Source organism: Ambystoma mexicanum, chromosome 9, assembly GCF_040938575.1.
Source record: "Ambystoma mexicanum isolate Mex_15411 chromosome 9, UKY_AmexF1_1, whole genome shotgun sequence".
Lineage (NCBI taxonomy): Eukaryota > Metazoa > Chordata > Amphibia > Caudata > Ambystomatidae > Ambystoma > Ambystoma mexicanum.
In genome coordinates this window covers 666,244,016-666,266,507 of record NC_090931.1, presented here as the reverse complement: position 1 = coordinate 666,266,507, position 22,492 = coordinate 666,244,016, and the positions used below count along the sequence as shown (strand labels likewise).

Here is a 22,492-nt window from a genome sequence, read left to right as displayed (position 1 = left end):
GCATGTCATCTGCATAACACTGGGAGTTAGGAGAGACAGTGGAGGTCAAATGGGTTAGGGGGGCCAGGTAGATATTGAAAAGCCAGGGCGAGAGGATAGACACAGGTGGAGAGTGAATAGGTGGAGTCAAAAGTGCCCAGTTGAACCTAGGAAGGTCGGTCCGAGAGGAAGGAGGTCAACCAGTCCAGAATCAGGTCTGTGATGCCAAGGGTGTCTCGGAGCCGCTTTATCAGGGTGACATGATTGACCATATCAAATGCAGAGGAATGGTCAAAAAGGATGAGAATGGAAGGAGAGCTGAAGTCGAAATTAGTGAGCAAGTCATCACAGGTGTTCAGTAGAGCAGTTTTCCTGCCTCTGGCAGCTCTGAAGCCGTGAAGGCAACCAACAGTATCAGTGTGGTGGATAAGCTGGGAGATGGCCAGCTTCTCCAAGAGTTTGCCCAAGAAAGGGGTAATTGAGATAGGGCGGTAGTTTGCCTGACAGGAACGGTCGGCAGAGGGTTTTATGAGGAGAGGGTGCACAAGGGAGTGCTTGAGGAGTTAGAGGAACGATCCAGTGGCAAAGGAGTGATTGCAGAAATCGGCCAAAGCTGGAGCAAAGGAGACAATATTGTCCTTGATAGTTCTGGAGGAGCAGAGGAGCACCTGTTTGGACGAGACGTTCATAGAGCGGATTTGTCAAGAAACCTCATTAGGTGTTCTGGGAGGAAAAGTAGTGAGTAGGAGGGGAAAGGTGGGCCGAGGGAGGCCTGAGAGAAGGTGAGGGATAAGGGTGTGGGGTAGAGGAGAGTGAGGAGAGGATGTCCAATGGGTTTTGTAAGGAAAGTGAGAGGCCAGAGAAGTGCAGAGGGCCAGGGAAGGCAGGGGAGAAGTGGAGACTACACTAGGGTTGGCAAGTTCTTTACATGAAAAGTTCTGCAGTGTTGTTAGTGGCCCATGAGATGCAGGCTTGGATATAGGGCCCCTTCTTAGAGCAGATGGAGAGTCTGTATTGCCTTTGGAGCAGGCGGCAGGCCAGTTTGTCAGAGGATGTGCGAGAAGCCAACTACTTCCGCTCAGCCACTCTGCACTTGCGTTTCAGAGTGGCCAGGTCGGAGTCATAACAGGAGTTGCACTTAGAGGCAGGTTTCATGCGGATCCTCATAACAGGGGCAAGGATGTCCAGAGTGTTGGAGATGGAGAGTTGAAGGTTAGTAAGGGCTGTGTCAGAGTCAGAGTCGGTGGCAGGAGTAGGAGGGGGAGTGAAGGTGGCGGCAAAAGAGGTTGAATAAAGGAGAAGGAGGCGGGCAGAGGCTTAGCCGGAGGACCAAGGAGGTCCAGGTTAGAGGACAGGATAGTATGATCAGACCAGGAGAGAGGAGTAATGAGAGGGTTGGAAATGGGGAAGTCTGAGGAGATGAGTGCTTCCAAGGTGTGTCTGGCAGAGTGCGTCGGACCGGAGAGAAGAATGAAAAGGATGAGCGAGTCACAGAGTTTGCATAAGAGACCAGTGGCTGCATCGGGGGAGTCGACGTGAATGTTGAAGTCTCAGAGGAGGAGAGGCTTGGAGGAGGAGGTTCGGAGAGAAGAGGTGAGGTCAGCCCATTCAGAGAGGAAGTGGGAGACCTGGCCAGGGGGCCTGTAGATGTTAGCCAGAGTTAGAGAGAGAGTATGTATTGTGTAGTGCATGTGCACACCCTCCTATTAAAATAGTTAGAGTAACAAATAGTCATACATTTTTAGATAATTTGGGTGCAGAGGAGATAGCACAACCTTGACACAATGATGGATAGATACAATCATTGATAATGTATAGATGAATACCTGAATCGGAAGGAGGCACTCAAATAATGGTGCTGTGACCCAAGAAAATAACAAAAAAAGAATTTGACAAAATATAAGTAAGCAAGCCAAGTTGTAGCATGGACTAATATTGATGTTTAGTTTTCACCAAAAAATAAGGTCAACAGTACCTGCTTAATGGGGGTCAAATTCGGAACCATGTAAAGATTCTCATAAGACGATCGGGATCCCAGGGTAACATTGTCTAAATAGATGTGCGCGCCAGGCAGCATGGAATGTGTGGTTTATCTGTTCCGGCGATGATAGTTCTCCATGGAGCTGATCGGCGTTAGACGGCAAGAAGCCTGTTTCGCGCCTCCGGTTTATATGGTAGTCTTGGTAACAAATGTAGAAATAGAGGCCAGACACTATTGCGTCCCCTCATATGGCGTAAATCTGGTTACAATGGTTGCCATAGTAACCAGTAACAGAAAAGAATGACAGACTGACATAAATAATGTACGTACGTGCAGAGATGTTCCCAGCCCTGTAAAGGAACTTGCAGAAGATCATTGTAAAAAGGATGCAGTCATGGGGTTGTGATACATAGGCACACCTTGTTTGTCGTCATCAGATGGATGATGGTTGTGCGAGTAATAAAAAGTCGACGTTGCTGGTGTATACGAGGACCCGCTAGGGATTATGGGAACTGTAGTCTACGGGAACAAACAAATAAATAAGACAGCGAAAGTGTGAAGAGAATGAGAAAAGAGGGCGAGTAACCTAAAAGGCACCTAATAGTTGGAAAGGTACAGAAAAAGAAGCAGAGGGTGCCCATTCAGTATAACAAGAACAATTGTTTGATGATATTTATAGAACAACATACTATGGAAGTACTTGTTTGTTTGAAAAATGGGTCAGTCAATAATAGGCTATCAACTCGGCGAGTCTGTATTGTTTTTAATAGTTTGTCGTCGGAAGGGAAAGTACCAATATTGATGACTGTCCAATATCCTCAATGATCCAAAGATCAACCTCCGTTATCTTTCTCAGTGCACCAACTTATTTCAAAATTGTTAATGTCACAGGGTGTGCCAATTTCATTCCTATTTCTTTTATTGTTTAACTTTGCTTCCTCTTTAGGAAGATCAATAGACACAATTCCGCAAGAGGGTTAAGGCAACAAATGCAACAAAATGCAGTGAAGAGAAACGAAGAAGGGTAGATGGAGGCAGTGTCAGGGACTCTGCTGCAGCGCGGAGGACATGCAAGGCTGCATCAAGGGGGAGCGCTCTTCAGGGGGGAGTCAGGCAGACCAACTAAGGGGACCCTGTGCAGACGCTCACAAGAGTCAATTATATGATATAGCATTTATAACACGCCTGTACACAAGTGTTTCAAGGTGCGACGAGGCAATGTAGGGGGAACAGAGGGAAGACAGACAACGATCCTACTAGGCCAGGTGTCATTCAGATTGCGCAAGTGCTTGGGAAGGGGAAGGAGGAAAGTGCGGGGGAAGGGGGAGGGGACAGTGCAGTACATGGGGATAATAAAATAAATAACAAAGATAAAGTACGGCCAGCAGGTGGCAAAGCAAGTGGAAGTGCAGACATCAGGTGACAAGTGCTGGTAGTGGGACTGTAGGGATACAGAAAAACAGTCCCAAACTGCGGGGGTTGCCAGGAAGGTAGTGCAGGAGTGCGACTGGCGGGGGAGGGGACCTGGGCCCGAGATCAGAGGGTGACCAGGTAACCACTGCAGTTTCAGCCAGGAAGTCAGCAGGGAAGAGGAGGAGAAAAAGCAGAAGCAAAGAGAAGGCTTTGAGGTGCTTCCGGAACCGGAGATGATTCTCCTCAAGTTTCAGGGAGGCAGTGAGACTGTTCCAGAGGGAGGCCCCAGCCGAAGATAGAGATCTACCACCAACACGTTGCTTGGAGAAGCGACTGACCCTGAGGGAGTTGGAGACGGATGAGCGAAGAGCTCGAGAGGGAGGATATTTAGGAAGAGAGGGTTGAAGGTATTTAGGCCCCAGGCCCCAGAAGGCCTTGTGGACAATGCAGAGGGTTTTGAACTTAATCATCGCAGCCACTGGGTGCCAGTGCAGAGATTTCAGTCCTGGAGAGATACGATACCTGGGCTTGAGGCCAAGGACAAGTCTTGCAGTCCTGTTCTGGATGAGTTGCAAAGGGCGGAGAGTAAAGGCAGGTAGATTTAGAAAGAGGGTCTTGCAATAGTCCAGCCTAGAGAGAACCAGAGCTCTGGAGACAGTGAGCTTCTGGGGGAAGGAGAGGAAAGGAAGAATACCTCTGAGGAAGTGCAGCTGGTAGTGTGTCTTATTAGAGACTTCACACTGACAATGAAGTGGGTCAGAAGGAGGGCGGGGAGGAATGTTTTACCAGCTCTGAGCGGCGTGCTGGGGATCGCCGCGGATATGTAATAGATAGGGATTGGCGGGCAGAAGGTTAGGGACCCCTCCAGAGCCTGGACAGGCCCTGACAGGGCAAACAAAGGCCCTTATAAGTGGCCTTTCGTGGCCCAAGCTGGCTCCTATTTTGCCCACCCTTATGCCAAGGCCGGTCCTGACCACAATGGCACAGACTATTGAAGCAGAAGGAGCTGACTTCATCAATTGCTGCTTTGGGCAGACATGGGCCGCAATCCGGCAGCAGCGGGGGAGGGGGAATTGATTGTAGAGGGATGCAACCAGTTGCTCCCAGCCGCCTGATGTAACTACTTCCTCCGGCAGTAGCGCAGCACTCACCCTTATCCCAATGGGATGTCAGAGCCCTGATAGTTGCTTATGGCCTGCTCCACGCTGCCAGCCTCATGTGCCCACTATCTCCATTCCACCTCCCGCTCCATCGGGCCTGCATGGGTCCTTATCATGGGACTCGTCGGCACCATCACTGGTCTGCCGTCATGCAGAGACTCTGCCATTATGAGGAAACCACAGTGCTCCAGTCTCCTAACCGTGGTAGCAGCCTGCAAATATCTTGAGTAGCATTGGGGCTGCCTACAGCACTCAGATGGGTTGCCACAAGGTCCCAAAGTGATCTGCCCGTGGGTCTGCACCGTACACCCCCACTATGTGCTAGGAGTGCCTTTCCTGCACCGTGCACTGTGCCGCTCCTCCTGGATGGGGTTGCCGTCCCGCAATCCGACCAAGCAATTCACCCGGCCCAGCTTCCAATTCAGACTGTGTTCTCCCCCTGTCCAGATGTTCTCGCCAACCTTGTGAGTCCCGCTTTCCAGTCCTCCGGGTATCCTGCCACGGATCGGAAAGGCTCCTCGGCCCTACTCCGCCCTTTAAAGCCGCCTCCACCGGGGTCCGGTTCGGAGCAGTCACCCCTGCTCGTTCATGTCACCACCACCCGGGTCCTGCACTGGCGCCCTCGATTATCCTACACGTAGAGCCGGGTCCGCTGTTTCTGCACAATGGCCATCTCTGATTCCGCCTCCTGCAGCGCACTCCTCTTCGAGGAAAGCAGACAAACTTCACAATAGTGGCACCAGTTGTCTACCCTGTGTTGCTATCTCCTAATGGAGAGCCCTATCTCTAATGCAGCATTTCCCTGGATTGACACTCATTGGGCAGGGATACAAATTTCAAATTGCAATTTACTAGCCAGTCATAAAAAGTCTCTCTTCACCTCAATTCTACACAAACACAGAGCACACCATTTCTTACTCGCCAAATAATCAAACCCAAGACCCTTTAAGATTGCAATATAAAGCACTGTGCACCCTGCGTCATGGAGACTGAGCCGTCAGAGAATGGAGGTCATAGAAGTTGAAAAATTGGGGCAAAAGGACGATTCAAACACAGAACAACCTTTTCATTAGGATCCTGCAGGCACACCCTCAAAGGCAGCCAACATCTCCATTGTGCCCGCCTGAAGCCGGCTTAAGAAGACCTCCTCTGGTGTCCATGAGACTGCAACATTTACACATCTAAAGACATCTTCTAAATCTAAGACTCATGGCAAGGTCTCAAAGAATGGCACAGAGAGGCCAAACAGCAAGTTAAGTTCTGAAGACACGGGGTCCATACCAAAACGTGGAGTTGATCAGCCCATACATCTTCTAAGCACAGTGTTAAAACACTATTGCAGACTCTGGAAAAGGCCAAAGAGCGCTCAGACTACGCAACACACTCCTCAAAGGTCTCTCACACGTCAAAGGGGGTTGCATGTTCATGGCACACAAGTGTTAATATTCAATCCCAAGGGTCTAAGGCAATTCAAAAAACACATACACTCTAGTCTGGTGAAAACAGGCCCGTCCCACTGTGAGTCACCAATGCACATCTCTTCAATTCTAGTAGCTTCAACACCTCGAGTTATAGGCTCCAACAGCCTCGGTTTTCACAGACTTGACAAACTCTTACTTCGGCTCTACAGGTGCTATGTCTTTTCCCCTTCATAGTGCTACATGGCTCTACTGGAGAACGGGGATGCAGCTTGAGTCCTTAACTGCTCCTCTCTACAGGTGAATATTTCTCAGGACTATGCTGTTCCCTTAGATGTATGTTTTGTGTTTAAATACTCTGTGCCTCCACCTATTCATTGAGCCTGGCTCATACCCTGCTACATTGTCTAAGGTGTGTTAGATTTCCTCTTGTGGGCTCCCCTCCTTCACTTTATACTGGCACCTGTTGGGATATACAGGATTTCTCTAATAGAGACTGGATAAGTGGGTTAATCATCCTTACTAACATGGGGAACACTCCTTACTCTCTCACCTTTTGGGATGAGGGCTAAAACGAATCTGTTATGGTTCCATCTTTGATGCCTGTGGGGCACCACACCCCTCCACTCAATGGTGAAACACAGCACAGATGCCCATTCAAGGAAAGTTATTAGCTCCCACAAAACTCTCCTTTCCCCCAACTCACCACAGATGATCCTGTACTTAGTTTACTCTGGGAGGTAATTAAAGCCCTTAGTTACAGGGTGCCTGTCGTCCAACATGTCCTTTCTCCACAACTGTTAGAGATCTTTATTGTGTACAACATGCTCTACTTGTCGTTCTGCCATCAATCCATAATGATGTCCAATATCTTTCTTGGGAGCCTCACTCAAGCTTAAGCATGTGGGCTAGCCCCTCTCGAGGGACCACTGTCAGTATGGATTGGTCCACATAGTGACAGTTTTGCTGTCACTATGTGTTTGGATTCACCCTCTCCTAGGGGAGAGGATAATCCGACAACATCCTACATGGGTATCCTCTGAGTTAGGGAATCTGTTCACCGCACTACTCACTGAAAACAGTCTGTTCCCTTTCACTGCCTCACACATTCTCCCCACAGAGAGCTCTTGCTTCCCTGTCATGAGTCCTCATGGTCAATGGCCTAGTCATCTGTCAGTCATGCAGTCACTTTGATAGAACAACTCCATGCCAACATCCTTGGAGACAGCATTGTGCCACCTAATGTCAGATACCTGCCACTGCAGTGCAGAGCCACCCAAACAAAGAAGAATCAGCATGTCAGCACACCAGGAACCACTGATCTCAAAGCGTAACCCCTAATATAAAACAGATAACATTTTCCCAAGAGGTACAAGAGATGTCCTCCTCCGAGAAGGATCATGATATTGATTGAGCAGAGAAAATGCAAGAAGATGTTGATGATGTCGTTGGTGGTCTTTATATGCCTCATGGTTATACATAAAGAAACCGAATTTGTAAACACAAGGGGCCTCATCACGAGTTGGGCGGTATCCCGGCGGTATTACAGCCGGGATACCGCCCGTGCTAATAGCGTTACCGCCACCTGGCTCAAGGGTTGGGCGGTAATGGGTATTCCCCATTGGATGAGCATTTTCGGCACAATTACCACCAGCGGTATTACCGCGCAGTAATTGCGCCGATAATCAGCAATTTTCCTGCGCATTTACCCCCAGTTTACAGCTGTAGGTAAATGCTGCCAGACTCGAGATTGGGCGGACCCTTAAATATGGCGGTAATAGCGTTACCACCGCATTTAAGGGCTGCCGCCCAACTCATGATGAGGCCCAATGACCACAATCGTAGATGTTCAGCAACAAAGGCAGGATAGACTGCAAAGGAAGTGGCTTGTTCCAATAGAGGAACCTGCAGCAACCCCTTCTACAGTTCCTAGAAAAGATTTCCTACACCCTGACAATTTAGAAGAGGAAGAGGAGGACACTGAAGGTGGCATACCTTAAGAAGAAGAGCATCTTGAAGATCCCTCAGATCATCCATTGGACCATACAGCAGACAATGTGCATCCTATCACTAACTCCCCACCAATGATCAGTGCGTTGACACCGCCCTATTGAAGGGAGCTGTGACTAGATTTTCTATAAAGAACCAAGAAGATGAGGAGGTGACAGATCTTATAGAGGACACTTGGCAGAGCAGAAGCCAATTGCTCACTGTGTTTTTGGTCTTAATTTGATAACAAAACAAATGTCCACGTTCTTGCAGAAGCAAGCCTCCAAATGGCAGTTAATATGAGAATAGCGAAAAAATATAAACCTGTGCCATCTGACCCTGGTAATAGTCAGAGGCATCTCACGCTGGATTCCCTGATAGTCACAAGCACAAGAAACCGAGCTGCTGCCTCACTTTCCTATTCAAAACCTCCTTCAGAGAAGTAAAGCAAGAAGGTTTAAGCCATGGGCTGCAAAATAGCAACTTCGGCCGCCTATACTATACGTATGGCTAACATCATCACATTAGTAGCTTACTACAAACTGGCACATTGTTAGAACCTTAGTTAACTTATCAAGAACATGACTGCCGCTATACAGGAAAAGGATTAGTCTCTTGTTCATGAAGGACAGCTCTATGCTAACGCTCTAATCAAGAATGCTCTAGATACTGCAGAAATGGTAGGATGACAGGTTGCATGGGCAGTGGTTAGAAAAAGGCATGCTTATCTAATGGTACAGGGTTTAGCCCTGAAACCCAGACCTTTCTGATCGATAAACACTGGAAGACTCCCTCCTTTTTGACAAAGCAGTCGATGTGGCCCTTGAAACAGCAAAAAAAACACACAACTTTAGGGCAGATCTCAGGGTGACAATATCAATGTCGCAGAGCAAATTATGCTCATGCCTTTTTCATGGCCAATAATTCCATTCTTACGGTGCACAATGGTTCTCACATCAGACCTTTGAAAGTTGGGACTGCAGTGCAACAGGGGAACAATTAACAGTCCCAGTACAGATCACAGCATCATGGTAGAGCCCCTGTCATGAGAATCCGTCTGAAGCCTAATTACAAGTGCAACTCTTGGTATGACTCCGACCCCTGAAACGCAAGAGCAGAGTGGCTGAGAGGAAGTAGAGGACTTTGAGCACATCCTCTGCCAAACTGGCCTGCCGATTGCTCCAAATGCAATACAGACTCTGTCCTGTCCAAGAAGAGAGTCCACATCCAAGCCTGCGCCGCTGCGGCCTCTAACAACACAGCCAAACTCTTTAACATCTGCAAGGAGCTGGCCAATCCTTATGCAGTTCCTACCTCTCCTGTTCCCTCCCAGGCCCTCTGTACAGCTCTGGCTTCTCACTTCACCACTAAACCACTAAAACTCAGGACATCCTGTCCTCTCTCTCCTCTTCCTCTCCCTCGGCCCCCCTCTGATTGCCTCTCCCTCTCCTTTCTCCTCTTTTTCTTCCGATAACACCTGATGATGTTTCTAGACAAGTCCGATCTATGAAAGTGTCATCCAAACAGGTGCTTCCCTGCTCCTCCAGAACTATCAAGGACCACATTGACCTCCCTCGCTTCAGCCTTGGCTGATTTCTGCAATCACTCTTTTGCCACTGGATCCTTCCCCTCTTGCCTCAAGCACTTCCTTGTGCACACCCTCCTTAAAAAGCCTACTACCGATCCTACCTGTCCGGCAAACTATCGCCCGATCTCTATCACTTCTTTCCTGGGCAAACCCTTTGAAAAGGTGGCCATCTCCCAGCTTACACTCCACACTGAATCTGTAGGTCATCTCCATGACCATCAGTCTGGCTTCAGAGCTGCCAGAGGCACGGAAACTGCTCTCCTGAACACCTGTGAAGATCTGCTCACTAACCTTGACTCTAGCCTTCCTTCTGTCATCATCCTCCTTGACCTTTCCTCTGCCTTTGACACAGTCAATCACACCATCCTGATCAAACGATTCTGTGAGAACCTGGGCATCAAGGATCAGGCCCTGGAGTGGTTGACCTCCTTCCTCCTGGACCGACCCTCCCAGGTCCAACTTGGGTCCCTTCTCTCCACCACCTCTCTCTCCACATGTGGTGTTCCCCAGGGCTCTATCCTCTCACCCTGGCTCTTCAATGTCTACTTGGCCCCTTTGGCCCACCTGATCTCTACCTTCTGCTCTAACTTCCAGTGGATGACACTCGGCTCTCTTTCAGGCTCCCCTCAGCCTCCTGTTCTCTCTCGCTAATTCCTGACTGTCTATCCATGATTCAGGATTGGGGCACCTGCAATGATCTCTGCCTTAATGCCAGTAAGATTGATATCCTTCTCATTGGGACCCCTGTTCCCGCTTTCCCTCTCTCACCACCCTCCTTGGGCCCTCTTCCTTTGCCTTCCTGTGAGGCTAAAAACATTGATGTCATTTTCGACTCCACTCTCTCCTTCTCTCCTCACATCACAGACCTTGCCAAGAAGGCCCACTACCAGCTGCACCTCCTCAGAAGTATTCATCCTTTTCTCACTTTCCCCCAGAAGCTCATGGCCTCCAGATCTCTGGTTCTCGCTAGGCTGGACTACTGCAACAGCCTCTTTCTCAATCTGCCTTCCTCTACTCTCCGCCCTCTACAACTAATCCAGAAAAGGACTGCAAGACTTGTTCTTGGCCTCAAGCCCAGGGACTGTATCTCTCCAGCCCTGAAATCTCTCCACTGGCTCCCGGTGGCTGCAAGGATCAAGTTCAAGACCCTCTGCATCGTCCACAAGGCTTTCTGGGGCTGAGGCCCGAGGCCCGTACTACATCCAACTTTGTCTTCCAAAATACCTTCCTTCTTGAGCCCTTGGCTCAGCTACTTGAAACTTCCTGAGGGTCAGATGCTTCTCCAGGCAGAGAGTCGGGGGTAGATCTTTCTCCTCTGCAGGTGCCTTCCACTGGAATGGCCTCCCTGCCCCTCTCAAACTTGAGCCGGACCACCTGAAGTTACAGAAGCAGCTCAAGACCTTCCCTTTCTCCTCTGTTTTATCTCTATCCCCCTTGTGTCCTGCGCCGACTGGTTGCCTGTTTACCCTCAGAGTCTACTGGGTACCAGGTTCCTCCATGATCAGTCTCCCATGCACTGCCTCTGTGCCTACCGCGCACTTAGGGGCTGTAACTGTTACCCCCAGTCCTCTACCTCTTTGCACTTACCCAGAGCAATGCTGCCCTGACTGACCTCCCCCCCTTCCCTCTCCCTGGCACTCCCCCCTCCTCTCTTCCCCCTGTTCTTTACGTCGTAGCACTTGCACAATCTTAATGATACAAGTGGCTGTTCCGATGTCACCCTGGTAGTGGGAAGGATAACCTCATTCACCCACGCATAGGAGTGGATCACCACAGACAAGTGGGTGTTGAGCACAGTGAGAGAAGCTTACTGTATCAAGCCTGTTGCAAAACATCACCATCTAGTAACAGAGCTTTGACATGTACCCTCAGAATATCTCCAAATCCTTCATGCAAAATTGAACATGTTGCTACGAAAGGGGGCCATTGTGGAGGTACCATGTCAAGAGAGAAAGACGTCTATTTAATCAGTGTTTTGTTCTTGTTCCAAAAAAGATCTATGACACACGTATTAGAACTACGGCCAGCAAACACGTTTCACAAACCTCAAAAGTCCAGAATGACCACCTTGCAAGAGTTAATATTACTTTTTAAACAAGGGGATTGTATGCCGAGTCTGAACATGAAAGATTCACACTTTCATATTCCCAGTCTATCATCATTATCTCAGATTCAAGGTAGACGAATTATAGTTTCAGTTCAGGATTCTCCCTTTTGGGATAGCCTCAGCACCTCATGTGTTCATGTATATGCAAGCTGTGGTAATTATGCGCCTTCGGGGGATACAAACCCCTATCTAGACGACTGGCTTATAACAAGGAACAGCACTGATCAGTGTCTTCTAAACATACAAATGACCAATCTCCTTCAGAAATTAGGATTCTTGATACATGCGCAAAAGTGAAGTCTGTCTTGCATGCACATAAAAAAGTTCCTCAGGGCAATAGTAGACACTGCTGAATCAATGGCCTACCCATCGCAGGAAAGAGAACATGCTCTTCAGTTGCAAATTCCTTTTTATCAGCCAAGCAAGCACATAGCAGCGCACAGAGTGATGAATTTTATTGGGGTGATGGTGTCCTGCATTTACCTCATCCTGTTCGCTCATCTGCACATGCATCCCCCCTCCCCCAGGAGTGGCCCGCAGGTCAGTCGTCACGGGCAGTTGGGACGGTCTAGTGGTCATTTCATGAAATGTGGTACAGGCCCTAAAGTGGAGGTTACCCGCAAATATGTTAAAGGGACGTCATTTTGTGTACCTACAAATGCAAGTGACATGAATCAATGTTGGGACTGGTAGCTCCCTCCCTTCGCCCAGAACCGGGGCAGATGGACCCCTCAACAAGCATCCCCACATAAAGGTCCCAGGTCTACTAGCTGTCCAGCTAAATAAACCACACACACACACACACACACACACACACATGCGCGCGCACTGGAACCACAGGTTTTCAGCCCATGGCTCTCCCGATGTTTTGGACTACAACCCCCATTATTCCTAGCCCGCAAAGTAAATAGTGAGAAATCATGAGCAACTTAGTTCAAATCATCTAGAGAGGCACAGGCTGCAGACCCCTGCTAAGACTACACCTGGAGTGTGTGTGTATATATACATATATGCATATATACACACACACACTTACAATATATTTGTAATGCAAGTAATCACAATGCACTTTGTATTTTGTGATGTGCCATGCTAAAGTTGAGTTTAAAGTTCAGAGGATGTATTCAGTCAGAAACGTCCATTCATAAGTTTAGTTTAGTTTACTTGCTCCTCATGCTCCTTTAGATACAACTGCATAACATGAATTTAGGATTATTAGATAAAATGAGGCAAAAATATACACAGTTCTTTATTGTAATCCAAGATTGAGTTTACTGTCAAGAAAATTCATAGAGATTTCATCAGTGTTCTGCAGTTATATATGTGTGTTAGTTTTACAACATAAAAACGGCCAACACTTGTTTCACTCAGATAATGAGGTGGTTCACATTTCGACGAGACACTAACTCACAGCCAGAGGGGGGAACCAAGAGGTTCCTTTGGGTAACAGCCCTTAACTATTGATTCAGAGTTCCCAGAGAAGAACCATCATACACAAGACCATAGACCATAGACCACACACGATTCAAATATAAAATATGGGATAGGGCCAAGCAACATCCAGCATAACTGATCGATAGCTGGCACAACATTCTACTAGCTGAAAAATCGCCTAACAGAAATGAAGGTAGCAAAAGACCTATAGAATCACAAATGCCTTAAAAAAGAAACTATCACTGAGCTAAAAAGTGAACTCCAAACGAGAAAACAATTCCAGATTTAAGTGGCCACATTTTAAAACATTTGATCAATATTGATGTGTTAGGGATCAAAACATATTTGTTAAGCAGCAAAATGAAACATGTAAATGTTAGGGAGTTTTACTAAAGTCCACCTATGGTAGGACTGAAGAAGACTCACTCTTAGGAGTACAGGGCTTCAGTTCCTAGGTTTGACCTGAACTACCCAAAAGGTTTGGTAGCCATGGCTGAGCAGCCAGGCTTAGTCTAGGAGGGAGAAGGGCTGAAGGTAAGTACAAAGACCTCCTGGCACAGCTATCTATCTATCTATATAAAACGCTTGGATACGTTTCCCTACTCAGCTGATGTAATTTATCAGTGTTAGGTTGCCCTCTGCTGTCCAAATGGCAAAGTGCACCTCCTTGTGACCCTCCACTTCAACAACAGCTATCAGTTTAACAAACAGAATGAGCACGGTTCTACACGGTCACCGCCACCTTCCACTATCGCAAACATTCACAAACATGACTTCTTAAGGCCCCCTCCAGCCCCACTTCTCTTCACACAGGGCGCGGCGGTTCCAGTGTCAATGAACAGTTCATTACCAGCGCAACGTTTCAGTCTCTAAAGAGCGAAATGCTGTAGGATGAATGCCTCCTCACAAGCTAAAACTGAAAGTATGTGCTGTTATTATGCAACTATGCAATCTTATCCCATCACGGGGACTCTGCACTGGAACAAGCTTGACAATTACGCTTCTAGAAAGACACATCATAGAGGCCCGTGTAATCGATGGATTGAGCTTAGATACTGTTCTTATACTGTGCATACCTCTCATTCCATTTAATACAAATATGCCTTTCAAATTCAAAACAAGACAGTTTCCTATACGTTTAGCCTTTCCAACGTTTAGCCTTTTCAATGACCATTAATAAGTCACAGGGAGCTGCGCCCCCTTCCTGGAAGCTGTCAGTGTTAATTTGGATATTTAAGAAAGGGGGCAGAAGTGACCCTATAAATTACCGACCGATATTGACCTTTAAGATATAGTAGAACAGAGTATGTTACACCGGGAACAGCTAGTAGTCAAGAATACACTTATACACATTAGATTTATAAAAAAATATGGTTATTTGTTATAAATACTAAGGCAACTAACACAATATTAGAATCACAGGTAAGTAAACCTATTCACATTTATACAGTAAGATGTTTAAGCATTACTCAAGGCAATAGTAGACTTTAGATGAATACAGGTAAGTAGTCAGAGTAGTATTCAAGTTTAGCAAATCAGTTCTTGTCACCAACATTAAGTAACCCAACACAGATACTGGTAAGTACTTTTAGGCAGCCTACACTTTAAAACGTCCAACCCTATCTGGGGACAAGAGTCTCGGAGTCAGAGGAGGGACTGGGGAACCACGGCCCCTGGATGGCAAAAAAAACAAAGGGAGACACTGTCAAAATAGCATGTTTCTTCTGTGTTGCAGGTAAGTGAAATTTTTAGTTATAAAGTGGTTCAGGGAGGTCAGGTAGACCCTCTGAATAATTGTAGACCAGAGGACCAGTGGCCTTAGGCCTGGTGGAACACAGTTGGATTTCCCACCGCAAAGTGTGTCAGAAAGCTCAGGAAGAGTCTGATTCAACACAGCAAGCACCCAGGTGAGTACCTAGGAGCGGGCTAGTACCTTTTAATGAAGAAAGAAGACAATGCCACCAGCGGGACCCCAGGAGAGGCAACAGCAGCTCTTGTTCGGATTCTTTGCCTCGAGGCTGAAGAAGGAACTTTTGGCGGGAGCAGATGGTCAGCTTCTTGTGAAGTGACGCCCAGCAAATGATCTTCACGATGCTGGCTTGTTGGGAATCAACACAGGCTTTGGTTCAGCGACGGTTGCAGATGGCAGGCTTCTCTCCATTTCTCGGTCCCTGACTTGGAAGGGGAGATGTCGCCGAGCGGGAAAGAGTCACTGTAGGTCCACCAGGATGCCCACGAAGTTCCAGCCAAAACCGTGCTTCAGGAGACGATGCACTTCAAATTGGTCCAGGTCCCAGGGTATTGGAGAATTGCAGCCCAGGACGGTTGCAGCTCTTCAAGGGGTGCCTCAAAATGCAGATGGTCTGGTGACTGGTTAGGCCCACTAGTACAGGGGAGGAAGTCATCCGGTCTGAATCTTCTCTGTCAATCAGAAGAGGAGATTGGAGTAGCAACGATCACTCAGCAGCCCTTGGCGGTCGCTGGCTGCAGACGTCCTGCTTCTTCCTGCAATTCTTCATTCCATGGGTCAACTCTCCCTTGCTGCTCCAGGACCCTCGCCCTTATGCAGGAAAAACGGCTGGAGCATCCAATGACCATTCAAGCCTTACAAGTACATCTGGGGGCTGGCTTGTCCAAAAGGACATCCAGTCTCCCAGTTCGAACTGGATCCAGGCAGCCAGACTGCAGGACAACAACCAGGGGGTTTTGGTCACCTCCTCCACTTCCTGTCCTTTCAGGCACTCAGAGAGCCTTGGCAGGCTTTTGTAAGGAAGCCCACCAAAGACAAAAGAACTATCAAGACCTCCCCCACCCAGCTAGGTAGAACAACGCTCAAGAAAGGATAAGTCATCAAGAGTTGGTGAAAAAAGAAGACCGGTACCATTTTTGTTCAATGGTGATACATGTCCCTTTACTGCAGCTATGATAGCAGCCTGCGTGTAAGTTTCACTAAAAATCGGTAGAAAACTTCCACTGCCACCAGCCACTCAGATGAACATGTCACTGTATCTAGAAATTGTGTCCCCTCAGCACTCCACATAAGATGGGGTGTGCTGATTGCACAAAATAATAGTAAGGCAGGATAAAAAGTTTCCCCATATCCTTGGAAACAGTAGTTATCACATTGAAAATAAAAGGGCAGCTCAAAGAGATGCCTTAAAAGGTGGAGGAAAGCATTACTCCAAAAAGATACAACCAAAAGGGTTGAAAAAGATTCCCTGGAGAACTGATCAAATATCAAAGAGTCCAGCAAAAAGTGCTGGGGGAGTCACAAGTGGGTAGAATATTTCACCGGAATTAAATTCTACTCAACAGTAAAAAAAAAACACACGTATGTGAGTCATAATATAACTGTTTTCAGGCCCTGAGGAAGGTCATTGTTTGAGTGAAACGCATGTTGGCCCTTAATGATTAATTTGTTGGCCTACATACAGCTATGCTCCTGTTGAAACTCTATTCCTGTGAGTTTCAGGCAATCTGGCATTCCTAATTGCACTATTGAGTCTCTGGATCTGCCCCAGCAATTCCTTCATTTGTCGCCTTCTGCTATCAGAGAGGAAGTTCAACGTGCTCCTTTTTAATACCACCCACCACAGAAGACCCTAAGGAGGCAAGCCATTAAACAACTCTTTCCACTTTTTTATGCCTTTTGCTGAATTATATGTGTCTGTAGGTGTTTTGATTTTCCTTCTCTTTTCTGATATGGGAGTTCTTTCTTCTCTTTCTTTTGTTCTCCAGATGCTGAAACCTCGTTTGTACAGTCGAAAGCTCTTGGGGCATCTCAGTTCCCCAATGGCAACGTCGAAGATGAGTTGCCCACTGAGGAAGGAGCAATTCGTAAGCCACGCAAGAGAACTAAGTGAGTTACAACCACTGGGCTGTATGGTTGTGCTCTTGTCGAAGACCGTCACTGCATGTATTGATCTACCTGTGGTGGAGGGGAATCCGTTGCATATTTATTCTAATTCTAAAATGTGTTAGGGTAACTCAGCATCGTGGGTTTTTGGAAGTGATAATGCATTTTTGATTGATTACTTTTGCTTGTCAAGTTAGCATAAATCAACATATCGAAAGTAATTATACAAACTCTTTCTCTCACTAGGCCGTTGTCCTCAACGTTGTCCTTACTCTGAGTAAAACCATCGTAAATATTGTGGAGAAACCATGGAAAACCAAGGATAGTCAATTATCATATAAATCGAGTAGGGCCGTAATCATAGGCTCTGCGCTCCTGCCCTGCACGTGTACAGGCTCGACTGGTCTTTAGGGCAATAGTGGAATGCCTGTATAGCCGGTCCAACAAGCAAGTGTGGGCTTATTTTCCTGACCAATTAGGGCCAGCTACATGACTTGGCACAGTTGATATTTTTGACTACTGTTACTGGTAAATCTGCTTTGAAATGGACAATTGCCCACCATATTTGCCAATACCTAGCCCCCATGTACTACTTGAAAAGTAAACCCATGAAAAGTTGTGACCTGCAGTACACAAATGTGGTTCACATTTTTCGGTGCCCGGCAGACTTTCTTGACCCAGTCCAACCATGTTTGCACAGAAACAATGTTCCCCAGATGTCCGTTTTCTTGCTTTCTCTGCCATCACTATAAGGCACTGCAGACAGTGATTGGCTGTCTCATTGTTCTGAAATGAGGGGATGCAAGCTCTGAGCCTGGTAGGCACCAACACTATGTTGGACAGGTTTATAGTGCTTATTGGGAAATCTGCCCCTGGCCTGCATAGACAACAATGTTACTGTCTCAAAAACATCCTCTTCTACAAGTTGAACTAAAAGCAAGGAGATCTGTAGGTAGCAGTGACCTCTACAGAAAGGGTGGATGTGTTGGAAACCCTAATTTTTCACCATATTCTTTGTATCTTTCACAACAATAGAAAGACACGACCATCAGATCTGCAGTATCCCAATGAACTGGGAGTTGAGGAGGAAGACATCATTGCTGAAGGGCACATAGAGTCGCCTGAACCATATTCTGGGTTCAATGCGCCATCTGCAACTAGCCAGCCTATGGGCAAGTTGTTTGTTGAAAAGAATCGTAAGTGAGGATTCTCTTTTCTTGTTCATTTCTATGTTTTGTTTTTTCAAAAAGGTTTTTGTGATTTGTATGATTGTTCCTTTCATCAACTGCACCTTTGGGTGTTTCCCTTTTGGCATAAAATGGGCATCCTTGTTCTCTCTATATGCATCATTGGTATGTGTTTTTTGTGCTGCTATCACAGGGTAATAAAAAACGACACACAGAAACTAAAAAAGCAACAAACATAACATCAGATATTTGGGGTTGAAAAGGATGTCTTTATTTAGTATTCTGTCAGGCAAGGGTTTGGACCAAACTGGTACAGGAACTAGAGACATAGCTACAAATAATAAGGGTGTTCCTAAAGCGAACAGTGTCAAGTATGTCACTACACAAAATGGTGTTATCTCCAAGTGTCCAACATCTCCAAGAATGAGTGTACAGATCATAACGTTCTAAACCTGTTTTAAGATTTCTTGTCTCACCTGGGACACCATGCGCTCCAAAACAAGGTACAAAAGATTTGGTCAACAGAAATTTCCTATTCTGAATTTCAACAAGCCTTCGTTGTACGCTGTGCTCGAACAGAAATGTTTGCAAATCCTACTCTCAAATGTACAAACAAAACAAACATTCTCCTGCAATGGCTCTTCCATCATTTACTCGGTCTGAGCCATTCTCTGTTCTTCCTGCTTTCACCACACCGCTCAAGACCTTTCCCAGGTGTCAGGCTTCTTGGATTCCCCATCTCAGGTTTCAGCACAGCCTGTGGTTTCTCCAGCGTGAACATGGTTTCTCACAGCACTCCTTGCGGAAACCGTTTCTCTTCCCCAACCTTTGACACTTCAGATTATCAGAAGGTCTCTCCCTGACCTTGGGGCTCTCAGCATCCGCTTTAGTTCTCTCCCAGACCTTAGGTTACGCAGACTTCAATTGAGGTTTCAACCCAGACCATGAGTTTCTTCTGCATTCATTTTACGTCTTTCCCAGACCATGGGTTTCTCAGCATTCACTTATGTCACTGGTAAACGTTGTGTTTCTCAACATTCGTGTTTCACAGTGACAAGTATCCAAATAAAACGTATACTATAGCTTTCTAGATTAAACAATTTTTTATTTATTTAACAGTCAGTTTGAATAAGCCTTGTTTGGAAGGGAGCAAACATGTAACACTTAAATATTATTCAAAGATACACACTCAGTTTCAGTAAATCAGTAGGTATCCATTTGAGATGGCACACACACTTCCTACACCCTTAGGTGACTTCAAAGCTAGGACACTGTAGGCATTGATATATCACTGGTACATTTAGAGAAATACTGAGTTTGGTGTCAAAAGGAAAAAGGTAGGGGAAGAAACAATGGTTAACAAGTTTCACAAACAGGTAAGTACTTTTGAACCCTCCAATGCAATGTAGATTAACCCTTTCCCAGCTATACAAGTAAAAAAGGTAATACTATTTGAATGGACTGATTAAACATAAAGTCAGAGAATAGAAGAGTCTTCAGGGAGCCAGGGCAGCCAATGTCAATTGAGCAAAGTCTATTGGAGCTGAAGTTCTTCTTGAAGGTAAGTAAAAAGTCTTGCACAATGTTATAGAGAGTTTTTGTTGAAAAAGAAATCACTGTTGGGCCACAAGCTAGGAGGCTTGTGATGGGCAAAGCTGCAAGCAACTCTGCAAAGGGCAGCCAATGCAAGTCTCAACTGAGACCTAGCAAGCTATACCACAAGAGTTAGTTACTGCTTAGCCTACAGTACCTTAGGTCTGAGGAAATTGGTTCCAGCTGGCTTCTGTTCCTGTTGTAGGTCCTGCAGATCCTTTGTTCCTGTGCCTCAATCGTGGAGACAAGAGGGAGGATATCTGGGGACTCCTGCACTACGATTCAGACGTTGGCAACAGTAATGGGCAAAGTTCAGATCAGCGGCACTTCGCGGTTTCAGCTACTCAGCAATAGCACCACTGTGGTTCTCGGACACCTTCTGGGCTTTCCTTGCTTCTAGGGTCCAGCCCTCTGTCAAGGTGGCTCAGGCTTGGTCAGTCCTGCTTCGAGGGAGTCTGAAGATCTTCCTGGACGACTTAAAAACGATGCACTCTTTTCTGATGTTCCTCTCCCTGGTACTCGGTTCCTGCAGTAGCAGCAAGCGTCTCTTCCAAATTCTTCTTTGGATTCTTTTGTCCAGTGGTCGACTCGGCCTTCTTTGCAAGAAGCCTCTCCTTTTATGCAGGTTCCTCCGATTCATTCGCAGCCTAGCTGTCACTCACATAGCAGGGTGGCCGGCCAATCACCTTTGGGTGCATTCCTGTAACCAAGGAGACTAAGCACAGGGAGTTTCGGTATCCCCCCTTGCTTCCTGCCCTGCCAGACACGCTGGAGCCAGAGGCGGGCTTCACCAGTGAATCCTGCCAAAGACAAAAACGAACAAAGGGACCAAACCTGGTTTGGCGCACAGAGTAAATCTCAAGCAGGACCTTTCTAATAAGAAATGGTGAAAAAAGAAGACTGGGGCCATTTTGACAAAATGGGCACCCATTTTTTTATTTTTTTTTTATTTTTTTTATTTCATTTAGTTTGTACAAAACTTTTTGAAAAGAGATTTCCCATGGCCCACCCACAGTGTGGGGAGAAGTTCCGTGGTGTCAGCAAGCCACAAAGAGCAGCTGGTCTCTGGGGCTACTTAAAACCAGTTAGCAGCCGCTTCTGGACTCCCAGATCCCATTCGATCGGCAATGTTCCAAGATGCTTTTTTTTATCCTATTTCGCCTCACAACTTCTCCGGTACACCATCGTCTTAGGGCCCACTGTTTATCGTCTTTCTTATCCAACTTTGAGTAGTATTTCCAGTTTTTGTAGAAAATTTGTTAACCCAAAGATTTCTTTTTCCCTGGGATTGTGGAATTTGCGCCATAAGTCCTCTCCACATAATGTGTCATACTGTAGTACCAGGCTTCCTAAGTGAACAGATCTGAGATCTTTCAGACTTTCTCACAATACAGTGTGAGGTGTTTGAGAGTCTCATTTTGTTTCTCGCAAAAGCGACATTTAAGCATTGCTGTTGCTTTTCGTGCTCTTGTCGCTTGACTCACTCTTGTGTTGAATAAGCTTAAACGAAATTTCATGTAGGTCATTCTGTGTCGAGCATTGGGTGTCTTTATCAGGTATTGCAGCAACTGTTTACGGTCTTTGGCTTCAGTGGGTGCATCATCAAAAAGTTTATGACGATTTCGCGCGTCCACTGTTAGACACCAGTCCTGTTCCCATAGTTTTTTCTTAACATGGGTTGGGTTATTTTGCAGTGTAAGTTGGACCGTGCCAAGTTGCCTTAGCTGATTTTTACAGCCAGCTGCCCATCTGCACAGCACGGTTTCAGAGTTGCCTTTGAGCGCTTCCTGTAAGATCTTAAACTGCGGAGTACAGTCGTCTATGATTATTTTCCGATAGATGGATAGCATGTTCCATAGCACTCGTGCCTGCAGAGAGATAAGGTTTAATTCATATCTGACGCACGCACTCGAGATTCCTTTCTGTATGTGCAGGACTCGTCTCCAGTATTGGTTTTCCAACTGTGGCCACAGGGTTGCAGGGGCTCCTAGGGCGCTTTCCGCGCCATAAATGAGCGTTGGAGTGGCTTTTTGGTTATAGTGAGCTAGCACTGGTAGTAAGGAAAATTTTCCGAATTTTTTGTTTATGATGACCCCTTGGCATGCTAGTTGTTTGCATTTTTGTATGATGTTCTCCGTCCAGGGTGCATCATTTATGTTGCTGTTAAACCAGACTCCTAAGTATTTGGCCTTTTTCACACATCTCAAGTTGTCATTACACAGCCTCCATTTCGGTGTAATTTTGGGGTTCCGTTTGTTGTTTCTTGTGAGATCTTGGAGGATTATTATTTCCGACTTTGCAGGATTGATTTTCAATTTGTTTTCTTTTACGTAACCTTCTAGTGCAGCAAGCTTCCTAGATAGTCCAATTGTGGTTTGGTCCAGTATAGCAATGTCATCTGCATATAACAACCAGCTTACAGGCATCCCATTAATTTTTGGGGGAAATGATGTGACAGCTTCAAGGCTTTCTCCAATGTCAGACAGGAATAGGCCGAACAGTGTGGCTGCCAACGGGCAGCCTTGTTTCACACCTTGATTTGTTTTTATGGGCTGACTCAGTGTTCCACGAGAGTCCAGCCTTACTTTGAATTCTGTGTTAGAGTGCAATTCTTTTATTGGTTGGAGTAAGTTTTCCAGGCAATGCCATTTTTTCAACTTTGTCCATAACAACTCTCGATCAATAGTGTCGAAGGCGCTAGACAGATCAATGAATGCAACATATATCTTCCTGTTTTGACGACTAACTTCCATCTTCAGGAAGTTCAGGATGGTCAAGTTCAGCCCA

General features: G+C 46.4%; 1 protein-coding gene across 1 annotated transcript in view; it reads left to right on the top strand.

Annotated features, from left to right (window-relative positions):
- The window catches only part of TMEM237 (transmembrane protein 237), a 145,019-nt gene that overhangs the window by 44,082 nt on the left and 78,445 nt on the right, over positions 1-22,492 (top strand). The window contains exons 4-5 of the mRNA XM_069613942.1: positions 16,808-16,928; positions 17,961-18,121. Coding sequence (XP_069470043.1) covers positions 16,808-16,928; positions 17,961-18,121 — 282 coding nt within the window. The remainder of the gene's footprint in view (positions 1-16,807; positions 16,929-17,960; positions 18,122-22,492) is intronic.